Here is a 17,338-nt window from a genome sequence, read left to right as displayed (position 1 = left end):
ACTCCTGGCCCCAGTTACATACCGCCTGACAGCAAAATCATATAAATCATCATTTACCCTTTTCCACAATGGACTTTGTTTAGGAAGAATAATAATCTAACCCGTATTATTGCATATTTTATACTCATTTACTTAGATAAAAAGCAACTATTATTTTATTAGTTAAATGTTAAGATTATTAAATGTTAATTATTTTTCTAGCCTGAGAAATGCCATTTGTAAATGAGCCATTTGCACAAACATTATTCTTGAGTCTCATCTACATCACTGCAAAAATGCCTGTAGATGCCTTGCTTCTCTGCTCTCAGCCAAGGTTTCTGACCTGGGCACAACTGACATCTTGGACCAGGTACTTCCTAGTCATGCGGGAGCCCTGTGCACCATGAGATGTTCAGCAGGATTTCTAGCCTCTACTAACGAGATGTTAATTCATTCATAGTGAAAAAATGACTTTAATAAACTAATTTTCAGGCCTGCGAATACACGGATAATCTACAACAACAAAAATCCCACACACATATCTGATATCCACGGCCAGCTAGAAGTGTGAAAACACGATGCAAAGTTCGGTGCCAAGGCAACACGGTCCTACGAGGAGGAGAGTCAGGTATTGCACTGCTGCTCAGCGGCAGTTTTCATGCTCTGCACTCTGGCAAAAACTGGGGTAGGGACAGATGGGGAGGAAACAGAAGGCCAAGTATTAATGTGATCCTTTATGCCGTGATGGTCAGTAATCTACGGAGCAAAAGGGGCCTTCTGATCCATCTTGAACCTTCCTCTTGACAAAATAAGGAAGTGGTAGAAAAAGCCCTGTCCCTGATAAGCCAAAGTATCATAACTGATTTTGAGTCTTGACCTTCTGCCTGAGTAAGACTCAGCTCTGCTCAGCAACAAGGCCCTGCGCCGATGTGCATGGCAGGTATGGCCATCGGTCAGCATACCAGGTGAGGAGTGGGGCTGGCCTTGCCTCAGCCACTTAAGCTTGTTTCCACATTCAAGAAAGGGGTTACTCTACCTCCCGCACAGGGCTGATTGAGGTGTTGGCATACACTTCGTCCTCAATTCATGTTAACGGTTGTGGTGGTAGTTGTAAATGCCAAAGTCTGATAGAGAAGAAAGGTTAAAAAGTGTTGCTCAAAATCAGACTAATCATATTAATTGTGTGACTTCCTTTCTTCCTCCCTTCCCTAAAAGACAAAGAACACAACAAAAGAATCCCAGGACATTTATTTCCACAAGTTCTGATAAAACAGCACAACCTTGAACAACAGTGCTTAAAGGCAAAATTACACAGCAAACAGGAGCTGCCCCTGAACACTTTCACAGAGAAACTTCAGGAAGGAATTTCCACCTCCTGACAGTTGCACAATTATGCATGTCTCCTAAGTACTACAAGCCCCATCCTGCCTCTCGTTTTTTCCTACTTCTGCAATTGAAATGTGTATTGACAAGTTGTACGTGTGTGCACATGTGGACACAAAGAGCTCACTTTACCTCCTTGAGGAAGGAGCTCAGAATGCTTTGGAAAGAAGTTACCCCAACATGATGGAGAAGCCAAGCCAAGGAGGCTTTGGAGCTAGAGCTAGCGTTCTCCTCAGAAGCCCTTCCACTCTAAAAATATCACCGTGGGTGCCTGAAATTTGAAAGCCAGTGGGCTCATGGTGGTGTTCACTCCTGTCCTCAATTTCCCCCAAGGTCAGGTCTGCAGAGAAGAGACACAGGGGAAGGAGAAGGTGAGATATGTGGGCATCACACACCCAGCTTAGGCTGGGAGGCCATGGAGGGGGATGAGGCTTAGGACGTGTACTCTGCCACTGGCGAGACACCATTCAAAAGCCTGTGCTCAACGCCATGCTGTTCAACCAGTCTCTCCCTCTACCACCGCTATGGATCAAGAGTTTTCACTGTTCAACACTGATCCTGGACCCCAGAACTGCCCCCCCCATAGGCCTCAGGTGCACCTTGTTTAAGGTGTATAGCTGGGGCTTCAGTATGACTGCTTGCCACTCACAGCTCTGCAGCCCTCCAAGGCATGTGATGGGAAGTCAGTGCCTTCATACGTTGACAACTGTTGCTCTGATACCGCAAACGGCCTGCTTTAGGCAAAGGAGGGGTGGATGGAGGAGGCTAAGGCTGCCCTTAAGTCACCGTGAGTCCTGGGACGGGGCTAGTGAAGATCTTGTGCTGGGGCCTGGAGCGCTGGGGGCCTGTTAGGCAGATGCCTTTGCTGCTCTCCGGGCCTCATACTCCTGCTTTGCCCTCTCCCTCTGCTCCTCTTCCCTCTGAATCAAGTGTACCCGCTCCAGATGCCACTGCTGCAGCTTCTGCTCGTAGGCTGCGATGTCCTCGGCTTCACAGGTGGGGAGCTGTTCCTTGATGAGCTGGGTGGTCAGAGCCAAAAGGCTTTCTGACTCAACTCGGCCCAGGGCCTCAAGCTTAGAGTGCAAGTCCTGTTGGAAATCAAGGAAAAAAAAGATGGGGGTGGGGAGGAGGATGGAAGGAGGATGCAGATGGGAGAAGGCAAAGCAGAAAGGAGATTAAGTCATTGCAAAATCTCCACACATTCTGCTTACAGGAAAAGGCATTTTATTGGGAACCTGTCATGCTGCCTTTCATACAGATGCTGTGAGTGCTTGCCCCCTTCTTTTTTTTTCAGTCCAGCACTTTTGCTAAGATGCACCACATGTGATTTCTCTCCTTTCACTCACGACCAGTAAATGGGACTCCATATGCTGTGATTTTCTAAGTAATTTCTTGTTTTAATCCACAAAGACAGCACAAGCCTAACAAATCTACCTTTCCCCTCTGACGTGCACCAAACCAAGCACCAAACTCCCAGAGCAAAGCACTCTAAGATGCACACAAAATGGCAGAAGCAGCTGATAACCGGGCACAAGCCCGTCCACATCTTTTCTTTCAGAATGATGGAAATAAATGTTTGCTTAACCAGGGGTCCTTTCAACAGATGGAAATCATTTCAAGAACTTTCTACTAATGGCATGCTAAACGGCTCCCATGAGTGCTCGCACTATTATAAGCTTCCACCTGCTGCGCTCCGTCGCAGGTCAGCCTTTACAAACTGCTCACAGCTCCATCTGAAATGGCATCTTGGTTTGGGCGGTATTGTATTCCTGGAGGAGTCAAGTACTAAAAACACTAATCTCCTTAAGTGCTTCAAGATGTAGACCATCAAGAGAGAGCCACTCATGGCTCAGCTGTAGCTTATGCCACGAGTCCCCATGTTCCAAACACAAGCACAATTCACTGGCATAGGTGATGAGGCTTGCTCCAATACGGGACTGGAAGGTGGGCAGGATCCATACGTCAAGGAGTGGCTAGAGGCCTAGTGTGCTGGGTCAGTCCTGTAAAAATGGACCCCACACAAATTACCCGAAACTAATAAAAGGCAACAGGAAGAAAAAGAAATGTACAATGACAATTATTTCTTTCCGAGATTACTTTCTGTGCGGTTTGGAGGCAAGGAGACAGTTTGGGACAAGAGAATAAGGACTCAAATCTGAGTTAGCAAACTTTGGTTCAAATCCCAGATCAGTCACTTATGGGCCAGCGCGTCTCAGCCTGGAGTCATGTAACACAGGAAAAGCAGCATCTGCCATGCAGAGCCGCAGTGAAGATGGGTGAAACGCACTGATGCCTGTGACACAGCCAGCAGCCAATAAATGTTTGTCTCCTGTTTTCGATTTTCAAAAAAATGCATGTGTAGAAGAATGAGGACTGAGAATTTAATGCAGCACAGATTTCTATTCTTTGAGATTAAATATATAAGAAACAAGCGGAAGAGGCAGTCATTTTTAGGTGTGTTATAGCAGCATTTTTTGTTTGTTTTTTAGACTTTCTTAATCTGCAAAGTTAAGAGGAACAGGTAGGTATGTAAGTTCTTTACCACCAGTTCTGTGTACCTAATATCGATCAACCTTTCTCAGTTTTCAAATTCTGAAAGAGGGACCCTGAACAATGACTTTATAGAATTAGTGGAGGAACAGCAGCTGCAAGTAGAGTCCTTGTAACACTGGGACAGAGGTATCCCATGTTCAGCATTACTGAACATGTCATCAATAGGCAAAATGACACCTCTCTGCCCCAAAATGACACATGAAGTCAGCTGGCATGGATGGGAAGGTTTTCTGCTTCATATAAAGAATTCTTCAGACAGCACATTTTTCTCTCTGCCCTTTGTAGACAAGAAACAAAGCAAGGAAGAGGCCAAGGGGTTAACCCGTAACACGGCTCTTCTTCCCTGACGCTGATAACAGAGTATTCTGGGCCACGCAGTTGAAAGCTACCAAAGACAGCTTGAGCGCTCAAGACTACTTGGAAAAGAAACAGTGGAAACTTGTTTCCATCTTCCATGCAGTCCAAAAACGTATTCGGGGGGCCCGAGGGCACAACACAAAACCAAACAACGGAAGCTGCCTGTAGCTGATCTCCATCATACTTGAATGTGGCTTTCTAATTCCCACTTGGGGTTTTGGGTTATCAAGCACATGAGAAATGACCGATCCTTTCCACCTGGGGTCGGAGTCAGGCGACTGCTCCGAGTCGGCAAGCTAGTACCCTCAGACACATCAGGGATGAGTGTGTAATGACACACTGCTACAGTGAACAAAACTGGGACTGATTAGCTCATGCACAAAAAGGAGTATAAAAATTCCATTTGTTTAAGAGCGCTTCCTGTCTGAAGCCTCATTGGTGATGTCAGCTTTTCATGCCTGTGTGTGTGACAGCGAGGCACGAAAGGCCTGCCTGACACCACAGCAAAGAAGGACAGTGGAGAGGGGCTGAGTTCTGCTACGACGCACCCTGAATCGTTCCAGATACCAGGGAAGCTTGGACTGTTCGGTCTCCTCCACGTCCAGCTGCTCCACCAGGTCTTCTGAGCCCCGGCTGTCTTCCCCTTCTCGGGGCTGTTCCTCCGAAGCCGCGGGGGCTGGAGCAGTCAGAGCTTTCAGTGTTCTGTCCAGCGCAGCCAGCTGTGGGGCAGAAAGACGGGGCAGGGACTAACCATCCTGTGGCCCTGAAAACACACCGGGAAGAGAAGCTGGGCCACGGAAAGGAAGGAACGGCTGGGATCTGCAGCTTGCGAACTCTTTCTCTTGTAAAATTATCGGCAAGAGTCGTGGTTATGCAATTTTACGTCAGAAACTCCCCACTGGGTGGCAGGGACAACCTAGCCCAAAGCGTGTGGTATGAATATGCAAGCTCAGAATCACCTGTGTACAGATCAGCACCGCATCACCTGATTTCACCTTTAGTCAACAGGGGAAGGGCCCCAAAATTATGTTTGATGGGGACTCCAAGTATTCCTCTTCCACGCGCTCTTCCTCAACCGGTTTGGAATTGGGAGAAGGACAGAAAACCCACCACAGAGCACAACCAGCAGAGGGTCATTCTGAATGTGCAGGAGAACCTCAGAATCTAGGCGAGCTTCCTTTACAGAAAGACTGGAGCTCAGTTTCAATTCCAGGCGAGAGCGACAGTTTTCCTCTCAGACAGTGAGCTATGGCATCAACATTCATCTTATTCTCTAATACTTTTTGTCAGTAGCACTGAGAATGTGTGTGGATTGTCATTCCTTTTCAACTGGATGAATACACGATTCTACAGAGTGAAGACAGCAGGGGAAGGGGAAGGACATGCAAACAAATTCGCAGGCTGGCTTACAAGGAACAGGAGATGGCTAAAGGACACTGACTCAGAGCTGAGGGACGTACCGCTTCTGCACACAGCTTCCCAACATCCGGGGACGAGGCCACCATCTCCATCACTTGAAGGGCTCGGTCAAGGTAGCCAGGTTTCCACAGCAAAGGCACGTTATGGTACACAGTCCGTAGCCCTCGCTGCAGCTCCACCTTCCCTGTGCCCAGAAAGAACAACAAAGAAGCCTCAGCCATGGCTTCCCACTATGTATGAGACTGAGGACTTGAAAGCACAAGTGAATATGAACCTGGAAAATAATTTCAAATCTGTACCAAGAGCCTCATCCTGTCCAGTGAGCTGGTGCCATTTCAGATGGATGATGAAGAATATGGTGCAATTCACTGAAGCTGTTTTTTAATACAAAACTGTACGAATATGCTTTTCTTCTTTTCCATTTGGTCTGGTGGAAATCATCATGAGGATGTATGAATCAGGGCTGAGGGAAATTCAGAGAGGTTGATATCTGTCTCTTTAAGTGGAACTACCCTTAGAATACGAGTCAAACAACTGAATACTATTTTTGTTTCAAGAACAAAATCTTCCTCTGAAAAAGAAATCCCACAATTCTCCTACAGTGGAAATCTTGTCAACATATGACAACTTTCCCTGCCAGCAAATGTTTGATATTTTTCAAAATGCTCCAAAACACCCCCATCGACTGTCCTTATGGAAAAAAAAAATCTGATTTTATTCTTCTTTCCTTTATTTGGGCTTCATCATCCTTTTCAGATCTTCAGATATGAATGTTATTCTTTGTACCTCAAACCATCACAACTGGAGCTCAAGATGTGGACACTAGACGGCCGGGTCCTCGGCTGGGCCAAGGGACTGTCTCTGTGCGCCTGCAGAACAGAAGCCCTCTCTGCACTAACGGCCAAAGTCACCTTGAGCTGCCAGGTCTTAAAGCCACCTTCACTTATCTTTCCTGGGAAGGAGGATTTGGGAAGGCTGTGGTAGGACATAAATAGACAAAGCTTATCAGGTGACAGCTAATTTTAGATTTTTAAGACACTGCAGTCCCACTCTGGGAAGCTGCTGCCATGGGGCTGAGTGGGGCTGCATGCACAGCACATGACACAGAGATTTGATCTGATGGCCTCCCATCCCAAAGCACCAGGGCCTCCTGCACAGAAACAGCAGCTACAATGTACTTTTTCTTGGCCCTTACAACTCCCTCAATAATTCACACAGTCCTGAATACTCACTGAAGGCAAAGGTAAAACAGGTGTAAGTCAAAAGCAAGAAAGTAGATGGCATATTAGGAGAAAACAATTTTTAAAAGGAGTGGTCAAGGGGCACCTGGGTGGCTCAGATGGTTAAGCATCTGCCTTCTGATAGGGTCATAACCCCGGGGTTCTTGGATTTGGCCCCGAATGGGGCTCCCTGCTCAGCAGGGAGCCTGCTTCTCCCTCTCCCTCTGCTGCTCTCCCTGCTTATGCTCTCTCACTCTGTCAAATAAATAAATAAAATCTTAAAAAAAAAAAAGAAAAAAAAAGAGTGGTCAATTCTTTTGCTAGTCTGATAGCCAGCTGATGAACTCTAAAATTCCTCTCCCTCTGTCAGTCTACAACAGAATCAGCATGCAAGAAGGCCACACCATATTTGTTAGTGAGGATCAATTTCAAAACTGCTAAAACTTTGATGATTTTCATAAAACGAAGGTAAGTCAAAGCAGTGTATGGTTAAGAGAAGGTGCCTTCTGAAATGCCCGCCTACTTGAGAGAGAAAATGGAAGAATAATGAAATAATATGCATTTAATAGACCTCTGTAAATCAGGGCACATTTTATGCACACTTAGGTTGGATGCTATTTGCCCCACTTCCACACAACCCAAGTTCCGAGGCTTCATCCTCCTGACATGACTTTCAATGCCATCAGGGCATCAAAGTAAAGCAACCATCTCCCAGCATGGAACAGTCACATTGTATCACGAGTCTCTCTGCTTTCCCAAAGTGCTATTTAGATGCACTCTCTGAGTATCCCTTCCTTCACCTGAAAACAATACCAAGGATATGAGTTCAACCCTAACTCTTAATATCTTACCTCCTGGACTTTAGGTCTAAAAGAGACACAAAGATCTTTGTTAGTACTGGGAAAATTTTTATTGGCTGGTTCTCCCAAAAGAGGGCCAGAACTTTCCTTTCTTTATCCCCTCCTCACACTGATTACCACAAAATATAACTCAAAGCCACCAGAATTAGTTTTCACCTTGCAGCGGTAACAGATTTTTAGCACCCTCTTTACTGTCTCTTAAGGTTTTATCCCATAGCTGTTAAGGCTATCAAGGTCTATTTTTATGTCTAAAAATGAAAGCTGTATTGGAATTTCACTGGTACACTGAAATCAAATTAAAAAATCATTATAATGTAGAAAAATGCATCAGTTCTATCCAAAAGGACAATATTTGTAAGGATCACTTAGCTTACCAAGAAGTGCATAGCCATACAACTGGGAACTCAACCCCACCGAGTTCTTTTGCTTTAAGCCTGGGAGTAATAGGGATGCACCAAAGTTCCTCTCCTCTTCCCACTGCAACAGAATAAAAGAGATCATGGTCCAGCCAAACAAAGAATACTTTATGCAAAAATTTGATTTTTAATGATTTTTAATAGGTGGAAAACAAGTTGTAGCACTAAATAAAAAAAAAAAGCAAAATAACAAAGCTACAGGTACATTATAATCTTAATTTTATAAAGAAAAGAGTTATATCTAATGACTAATACAGGAAAGAAATACCTTCTGTTAATGGATTTCTGGAAATTATGAGCCATTTTGGTTTTTTCTTTATACTTTTCATTATTTTCCACATTTCTGGCAATGAATAAGAGTTCCTTTTGCAATCAGAAAAGCAAAACAAAATAAAAATAAAGAGCACACTCTGGACCAACACTGCCTTCAGACAATCAATAAAGATCACAGATGCTGTCAGCCCAATATTCACTCACATTGCTACGACATGCTGGGGCAAGCTTTTGAATTTTAAACAAGTCAGCAACGATAAGACTCCCACTTCACAGTGTAAAAATAAATACAACTATTAGGTTGCTTTTAGATAAATCTGTGCCTCTTAAAAATAAATTGGACAATCAGAAACACTTAGTGATCATTTCTTTCAACCCAGGCTGCCAAAATTACACTTCAGGAAAACTGGCGTCAGATTCTGAGAGTTGGGAAAAAAGGGGCAAAAATGCAAGCATTGCTAAGCCTGCTGTAGAGTAGTAATAGCAGGGATGGGAACTTGCTATGAGTGCTGGTCTCAAAGGACAGCCTTGGCAATGCCCCAGACAATGAGAGCTGTGATCTTCAAGAGGTGCTGTATGAGTACATATCGGTCAGAACCCTTGCTTGGGCTTAAAAATAAAGAACACAAAGATCAGGATGCCCTGCACTGGTGTCTGCAGTCAGAGGTCGGGGAGGAAGCAGAGAATGAATGAGGCATACAGGCTGCAATTGTAGCCAGGTGTAAGGGAGGCACCCCAGGTGTTAATGGGCACCCAAACCTCTTTACTGGCAGTGGCCTTTGTGTGGTACAAGAGTAATTTCTTAGAGTTTTCTAAACCTTTGAAAAAAGCAAAGATCTTGGGAGAAAAACAAAGCCTCCCCAGGTACTTGTGTAGTACAGTAAGTGAAAGAGCTGGTAATAGAGGACAGGGCATTTCACTTTCAAAAGCAAATTGCCCTAAGGTTTGATTTTCCCCCACATAAACTGCATGAGAAGGGACCCGGTGAATAATAAATAAGGAGCCTTAAATTTTTTTCTTTTCTTTAGGGAAAAACATGACCTATAGGATCAAAATGCAATAGGGCAAAGAGCCAAAGGGTGGTGTCCTTGCTGCTCTAGGAACTGAGCCCGTGTAGTGATGGTTGGCTGGCACAGAGATACTTCTGAAAAGACTTTTAAAAAGATGAATGACAACAAACAAATGAATGTCTTACAGATTTTTTTGAGAATTCTCTGAGAATAATACAAATACCGCTGCTTATATGAAAAGCTATTTGTGTGTTAATGTAAGAGATCAGGTCTCTCCCAAACCTGTAGCTTCTATTGTACATACTATTATGAACAAAATCAGGTACTTCTGTCCATTTGTGCCTGTGCCTTTCCCATTAATACAAAGCAAACCTCACTCTCCCACTCCCTTCTCTACTCCCCTTCACTGCTAGATAACCCAAAGCACTCCTCTACACCAGCTATCTCCTCTCTGCATCTTTAAATCACCCCACAATCCATTCCTATTTCCTTTCATCCTCTATTATTCTATGGAAACACAGGTTACAGTTTAGTGCCTTCAGGCCACTAAATTCAATGAACTTTTTGAAAGTCCTCATTTTACCTACCCTTTCAGAAGCATTCTAAACTGTAAACCACTTCCCTTCTGTGGTTTTGGGGACCCAAAGTGTTCCTGATTTCCCTTTTTGCTCTGTGGCTCATCTGCAGAAATTTACATCTAGATGTATTATAAACTATATCTCCAGTCCAGATTTTTCCAGGAAGATCCCAGTTACTCTCATAAAAATCTCTGGGTTGTCTGAAAGGCATCTCAAAATGCAACATGTTCAAAGCCAAATTAATGATTTTCCTCATAAAACCCAGTCTTTTTCCAGAGTTCCCTTTGCAAGCACACAGCAACCTTTCCGTCCAGATACAAGAGTCAAAAACTGAGGAGGTCAAGATTTCACCTGTATGTCCTTGCCTCCACATAAAGTTCCCCATCATGTTATCTGCCTCTGAAGCATGTTCACTGGCTACTGCTAACTCCACAGACATTCTGGTCCCCAGGTTTCATTACCTCTTGCTCAACCATGCAGTCTCCCAAGTGCTCTGACCATAAGCCACCATGGCCCCAATTCAATCTCCTACCCACACTACAGCCAGATGCCTCTTTTCAAAACACAAACCAGACCATATTACCCCTTCTACTTAAAAGTTCTCAATGGTTTCTCATTATTTTTAGGATATACAAATATAGCTTAGCATGACCTACATTCTCTAACCTTACTTCACCCTTTGCCCTTCCAACCATTCTCTCTGCTGCATCTACACTGTCTTCCAATCTTCTTCCAGCCCCTTTCTGCTCACCATAATTTTTGCCACTGGGCTTTTGCATGTGTTAGTTTCTCTTTTTGGATTGTTCTTCCTCTCTTCAGCCAGTTAATTCCTATTCATCTTTCAAATACTCCCACAAGAAATATTTCCTTAAGTAAGGCATTCCTAACCTAAGTTTAGAATACAGACAGACAAAAACTCCCAAAATATACGCTTGTTGTATGAGAGGTCTTTGTAGTGCTCATTATAGTTACAGTTTTATATTCATGTATTTGTTTTGTTTTGCTTTGAATGCCTGTATTGTTCTTTGACTGGGAGCAGGGAGTGTTCGTTTACTATTGCATAACCAGTACTTGGCAATGTATGGAAGGCAGTCACTGCCCAACAAAAATTTAATGAACTAATGCATGTGAGGTATGCCACAGGCTATGACCCCCATCTTAGGAAAGCAACACACACTATAAATTCTTCTGAATATGAGCTGGATTAGATGTCCTTTTCAGTTTCTACCCGAACTAGTATATTTTGATGCTGCATCTGAAGTTGAGGGTAGACTGCAGGCTCAGGCTGCCTGGCTTCCCCAGGTGGCTTGTCACCTAAGAGCCGCTATTATATAACATCTCTGTGCTCTAGTCTTCTCATCCGCATAGAATTATGAGGATTAAATGCATTAATAAATTAAGACACTAAGAACGTAGCCTGGTGTAAAGCAGGTACTATTTAAATATGAGTTATTACTGTTATTACTGTCGGTATTCTTAGGGTAACAGTAAACAATGATTAAATAGCTGAACCCAAAGAGAGGAAACCAAAACTTGGTATTCTGGACTGACCAGAGCAGCCTCAGGAAAATACTGATGCCAGCTGAACAATCGGCATTGACTGCCTGAGGTCGTGGCCAGTGAGATGCCTCACTGCTTCTTTGATACTCAAGGCCAACGTCATGGACGGTCAGTTGCCTGTTTCTGAACACCTGATGGGCATTCAGCCTAGTTCAAGTTTCAAAATGTGTATAAGGACTTTCACTTGAGATTCTTTCAAGTGGAGGAACTTCCATCCAGCTCCACTCTGTCAGAAACCAGAAACTAAATGTACAGAAGGAGCATTCATTCCTGGCTGTTCAGGGGCCACAGAGTTGCATGTCAGATTCTGAGGGCAGGGGTCTCCTCTCCCCACCTCCTCCTTGCTCAAGAGGTACAGCGGGCTTCTTGGGCTCTGAGTACCTCTGGACAACCCACCACTTACACTGCAATCTGTCTTCTTGGCCAGGCAATGGTATAAAACATGGAGGGACAGAAGCTGGGTGGAAGGTAGTTCAAAGGCTTCTTGCATCATGATCTCAAAAACCACGGTTAAAGCATCTGGCAAAAAGATCAAAGTAAAAATGAGAGGGTATTAGTTTTAGGTAACATCACCAAATCTGTACTTAACTATAAACTTAAAAAGTGGGGCATGACAGAAAAACAAACAGAATTAAGAAGCAAAAAAATGTGAGCTCTGATCCCAGATCTTCCACAAACTTCCCAAATATTTAGCTTCTACTATACTTACTATTATATACTAAGTCAGGTGCTTTTGTACCAATGTTCTCAAGGACACGGAATAATCTACTTAATTTCTCTTAACTTCTCCCAGTATCATCCTCTTGATGATAAAAAACAAAACAAAAAAACAAAACAAAACAAAACAAAACCATCTGTCCCACCTACTTCAATAGACTATGGCAGAAAGGCACTTGGGTGTCTGAGTCGGTTAAGCGTCTGCCTCTGGCTCAGGTCATAATCTCAGGGTCCTAGGATTGAGCCCCGCATCAGGCTCCCTGCTAAGTGGAGAGTCTGCTTCTCTCTCCCTCTGCTGTTCCCCCTGCTTGTGCTCTCTGTCAAATAAATAAATCTTATAAAAAATAAAATTAAAGAAACAAAACAAAATAAGGGGTGCCTGGGTGGCTCAGGTGGTTAAGCATCTGCCTTCGACTCATGTCATGGTCTTAGGGTCCTAGATTCAAGCCCTGAACTGGACTCCCTGTTCAGCAAGGAATCTGCCTCTCCCTCTCCCCCAGCTCATGCTCACTTGCTCACTCTCTCTCTTAAATAAAATCTTTTAAAAAAAGAGTACATACAAAAATGCCTCATAAATTGTGAAGCAAATTTAACACATCATGTCTGCCACCTAGAAGAACTAAGGCATACAGAAAGGAGGCAAATATATTTTCCAGGTCACCCTGACAAGCAGAATAGAAGGTCAACTGACTGCCCCATTCTGGGTTCTGGAACCTTCTCTGTGTTGGGGAAAATGAAGACAAATGCTAGCAAAGATCCTAAATCCCAGATATCATTATGGAGACAGAAAACTGAGAACTATAAAAAGGATAATTAGGCCCAGTTGAAAAAGAGTTGAAAGACTGGAAAGAAAAATGCACATTCATAAATTATAAGCCCCTGACTATAAAATACAATGTAAGATATTTGTTGCCACATGAATGCTGATCATAGATCAGACCTTGAGCAATTTTTATTTTCCCTTAAGATTCCACAACATAGATGGAAGCCAAGAAAATCAAGTTCAGACAATTTCTTTCCCTTAATATTTGTTGTTAAATTAGAGAATGTTAATATTGGTTTAAAATATGGTGCCAGAACATAAAACAGGCACAACAAATGTTTTTGACTAACTAAGCTGCTGTGTTAACCAATTTTTGCATATAATCATAATCATAAGAGTTAGCACTGACTTGCAGCTGTTCCTAGCCAGCTGGCTTTGTGCATGTTGTCATGGTTTTAAATGAGGCCATAGGCAAGCATTTCTATATTCTTTTTGGAAATGGGGAAACTGAGACACACCAGAAAGTCATCTACTAAATCAGCAGCAAATAAGGACCTGGAAGAGATTTAAAACAACAACCCCAAACAAACCAGTATTTTAAAAGAACACAATTTAAACCTAAAAATCCAGTTAAAAAAAAAATCTGGTTTTTCAATTGTTCATTACAGAATCCAAAATTACACATGAAAAATACATCAACTTACTTTATCTTTTATTTATATTCTGCATTTCATTCAGTTTGGGAAGTGAAATTAGATTACCCTGTACAATCAATTATCTTTTCCTCCATATTCACTTATGTACTTTGATATTTCCTACCCTATTAACAATAAAAAGTATACTTTCTAAATTTTTGCCATAAATGATAATAATCTTCATTAAAACTTTATTTTTAGAAATCCTCAATATTAAATATTTACTCTGCATTTAGGGAAAAAAAAGTCCTTCAACCTTTCTAACATGCCCTTTAAAGAGAGAGGGCAGGGAGAAAACTACTTCGAATAATTCTCCAATGATACACTATTAAATCTGATGTTCCTGGAGCATAGATTTGGTAACACAGAAAGGCTAATCCTCTTTCACTTGAATTCAGGAAATGTAGGTTTAAGACTGAATAAGAAATAGACAAGAAGGGATAACTGACATTTCAAAAAATAATATACAGCACATACTCTTTGGCAGTCAACAACTGCAAGTCTTTTGAGAGACGATAAAGCAGATATTCAGAGGAGACAAAGGGGAGAGGTGGCCACACTCATGGAAGGAATGCCCTGTTCCTAGCCTAAGCACTGAGTATGGACGCAGTGGGAAAGGCCACTGGTGCTGGTGTGCAGGGACGAGGGGATGGAACCCGATGGCAGGAATCTCAGATGTTATAAATGCATAAATGCCCACCAGTCTATATCCACCTTCCTGAGGTACTGACTACTAACATAGCTCCCCTGTGGGTAACATAGTACTAACATAGCTAATAAAAGAGTTCCATTGTGGCTCCTCAGTACCAAGCCTGAGGATGATATGGGGGAAAGGGAAAGCCAGGTGTGTCTTTACACAATAGCAAGACTCCTCTTTTCCTCCTCACTATCAGCACAGCCCCAAGTAGAAGCATGCTGGCATATGATTCCCTAACCCATGGATACTGGCTGGACATCGGGCCCCCTGACTCCTCTGTAGAGTCTACTGCAATCTCCATCTTTCCTTGGACTCCCTTATTGTAGTCGAAGTGAAGAGTCACTTCAAATTAACTGCATAGGCTCAAGAAATTTAGGGGGTAAAGAGACCTCAGAGATTACCCACCCACTAATTTTATAGATGAGGAAACAAAAGACTAGGGAGGGAAAAGGACTTTTCTTCATAGCAAGGGTACTGCTCTTCCCAGAAAAATCAAGTGATTTTCTAGTCTTATATTTCACACAGAATAACAACTGTGTCTTAAACTAAACAAAGTTAGCAAATGGTATTTTTTTAAAAAGAGTCAAGCTAACAATCGCATTACTACAACCTTAACCAGCCACGGCTGCTCAAGCAGGTTTATTGCTTAACTAAATTCACTGTCCTTTGCACAAGGAGGCAGGAACAAAAAAAACTTGAGAAACTGAGTGGAAAAAAACCTGGATACTATTGTCCTATCTGGCCAAATGGTATGGTAAATCAACTATACATCTATTTCTAACAGAAAGAGTGATCCAAAGAGATGTCATTATGAAACAAAATAAGCGAAATTGCCCATATTTACTTCCCTTTAGGAGATGAAGCCCCACTATAAAAGGACCCAGGTTTGGTTTCTTACCTTTGTAATTTTCTTTCTTTATGAAATAATCCATCAGTAAATTGAATGTAAAGTTATCTGGAAAAATTCCATACTGGACCTGGAATGGTAATGAAAATAAAAGGAAAATAAGAGAAAAATATTCACTTTCACTCAGCTCATAATATATGCCTATGCATTATTCATGACAAAACTTGCCACCATTAGCTTTAAGATATTTGCCTATCATTTTACAGCATCTGTGACAGTGAAATAGAAGATGTGACTCGTGAGGTTTGGTAATTGGAACTTGGTCAGGGTAAGAAAGTTGTGAGTGGGTGTATGACACAAGACAACTGATATGTGAAAAATAAAGCTCAACTGTAGTATCTTATCAAGGCTAAAAAAAAACCCACAAAAACCCTGAAAATTAAAAAAAAACAAACAAAAATAAAAACAAAAAATAATAGGCTCCCCCACTCCTGATACTCCACTGATTTAGCAATTCTTTTTATAAGGTAAGTATGTCAATGCAAAAATGGACTCTCATGAGAAAGTACACATTATCACATTATGTTCTGGTCTTTTATTTTTTCTCCAACTTTATTGATTATAAATTGACAAACAACGTCATGTAAGTTTAAGGGGTACAACATGATGATTTTATTTTTTTATCTGAGAAAGAGAGATAGTGAGAAAGAGCACGAGCAGTGAGGAGAGGGAAACACAGTCTCCCTGGGAGCAGGACCTGATGCAGGCGGGGCTCAACCCCAGGACCCTGAGATCATGACCTGAGCTGAAGACAGACACTTAACTGACTGAGCCACCCAGGCAACCTGAGTTTGTCTTTTTTTGATTCCACATGTAAGTGAGATCATAGGGTATATGTATTTTTCTAATTTATGTCACTTAGCATAATGACCTTAAAGTTCATTCATGTTGTCACAAATGACAAGATCTTCATTTAAATGGCTGAATAATATTCCACTGCATACATATATACCACATTTTCTTTATCCATCATCTATCAATGGACACTTGGGTTGCTTCCAGGGTTGGTTATTGTGAATAATTCTGCAGTGAACACAGGGGTGCATATATCTCTTTGATATCCTATTTTCATTTCCTTTGGATATATACCACAAGTGGGATTTCTGGATCATATGGAAGTTCTTTTTATTTCCTGAGGAATCTCCATAGTGTTTTCCATAGTGGCTGCACCAATGTGCATTTCCATCAACAGTGCACAAGGCTTCTCTCTTTTTTTTTTTTTTAAAGATTATTTTATTTATTTATTTATTTGACAGAAAGGCAGAGAGGCAGGCAGAGAGAGAGGGAGAAGCAGGCTCCCTGCTGAGCAGAGAGCCCGATGTGGGCTTGATCCCAGGACCCTGGGATCATGACCTGAGCCAAAGGCAGAGGGTTTAACCCACTGAGCCACCCAGGCGTCCAAGGCTTCTCTTTTTGCCACAATCACACCAGCATTTGTTTTTTCTTGCCCCTTAGACTGGTTTTTAAAGAACTTAGAAATATTCCAACAAAATATTACTGAGTTCCTGTTCAGGAGCAGCTAAGTATTTGAGAATCCACATTTCCCAAAATGTGGACCCTTTAGCATCTGCCTCAGAATTCTCTAGGAGTGTTTTTAAAAAAGTAGATTTCTGGGGCACCTGGGTGGCTCAGATGTTTAAGCGTTTAACTCTTAGTTTTGGCTGAGGTCAGGATCTCAGGGATGTGAGATTGTGCCCCAAGTTAGGTTCCATGCTCAGTATGGAATCTGCTTGGAATTCTCTCCCTTTCTCTCTCCCTCCTCCTCTGTCCTTCTGCTCGCTCTCTCCCTCTCTTTCTTAAATAAACTCTTTTAAAAAAAGGAAAAAAATGCAGATTGCTAAACCTCAGACTTATAGAATCAGAATCTCTGGGAACAGCACATAAACCTGAAGTTTTAGTGACCTTTCTATGTCATTTTCATGCACAATCATGTTTGACTAGTAATGATCTA

The 17,338-nt window shown here is 42.3% G+C and overlaps 1 protein-coding gene across 2 annotated transcripts in view; it reads right to left on the bottom strand.

Annotated features, from left to right (window-relative positions):
- Positions 1–2,136: 2,136 nt before the first annotated feature.
- MRPS27 (mitochondrial ribosomal protein S27) overlaps positions 2,137–17,338 on the bottom strand; it is an 85,730-nt gene continuing 70,528 nt past the window's right edge. For both annotated transcript variants that reach the window (XM_032848796.1, XM_032848805.1), the window contains 6 exons: positions 15,379–15,457; positions 12,012–12,127; positions 8,146–8,248; positions 5,733–5,875; positions 4,821–4,991; positions 2,137–2,450 (listed from right to left, as the gene is read on the bottom strand). In XM_032848796.1, coding sequence (XP_032704687.1) covers positions 2,211–2,450; positions 4,821–4,991; positions 5,733–5,875; positions 8,146–8,248; positions 12,012–12,127; positions 15,379–15,457 — 852 coding nt within the window. In that variant the 3' untranslated portion in view covers positions 2,137–2,210. The remainder of the gene's footprint in view (positions 2,451–4,820; positions 4,992–5,732; positions 5,876–8,145; positions 8,249–12,011; positions 12,128–15,378; positions 15,458–17,338) is intronic.

This window comes from Lontra canadensis, unplaced genomic scaffold (genome assembly GCF_010015895.1).
Source record: "Lontra canadensis isolate GAN:19392208 unplaced genomic scaffold, GSC_riverotter_1.0 scaffold4, whole genome shotgun sequence".
NCBI lineage: Eukaryota > Metazoa > Chordata > Mammalia > Carnivora > Mustelidae > Lontra > Lontra canadensis.
Note: the sequence above shows the minus strand (reverse complement) of the source record. Positions and strands in the feature narration are given on the sequence as shown.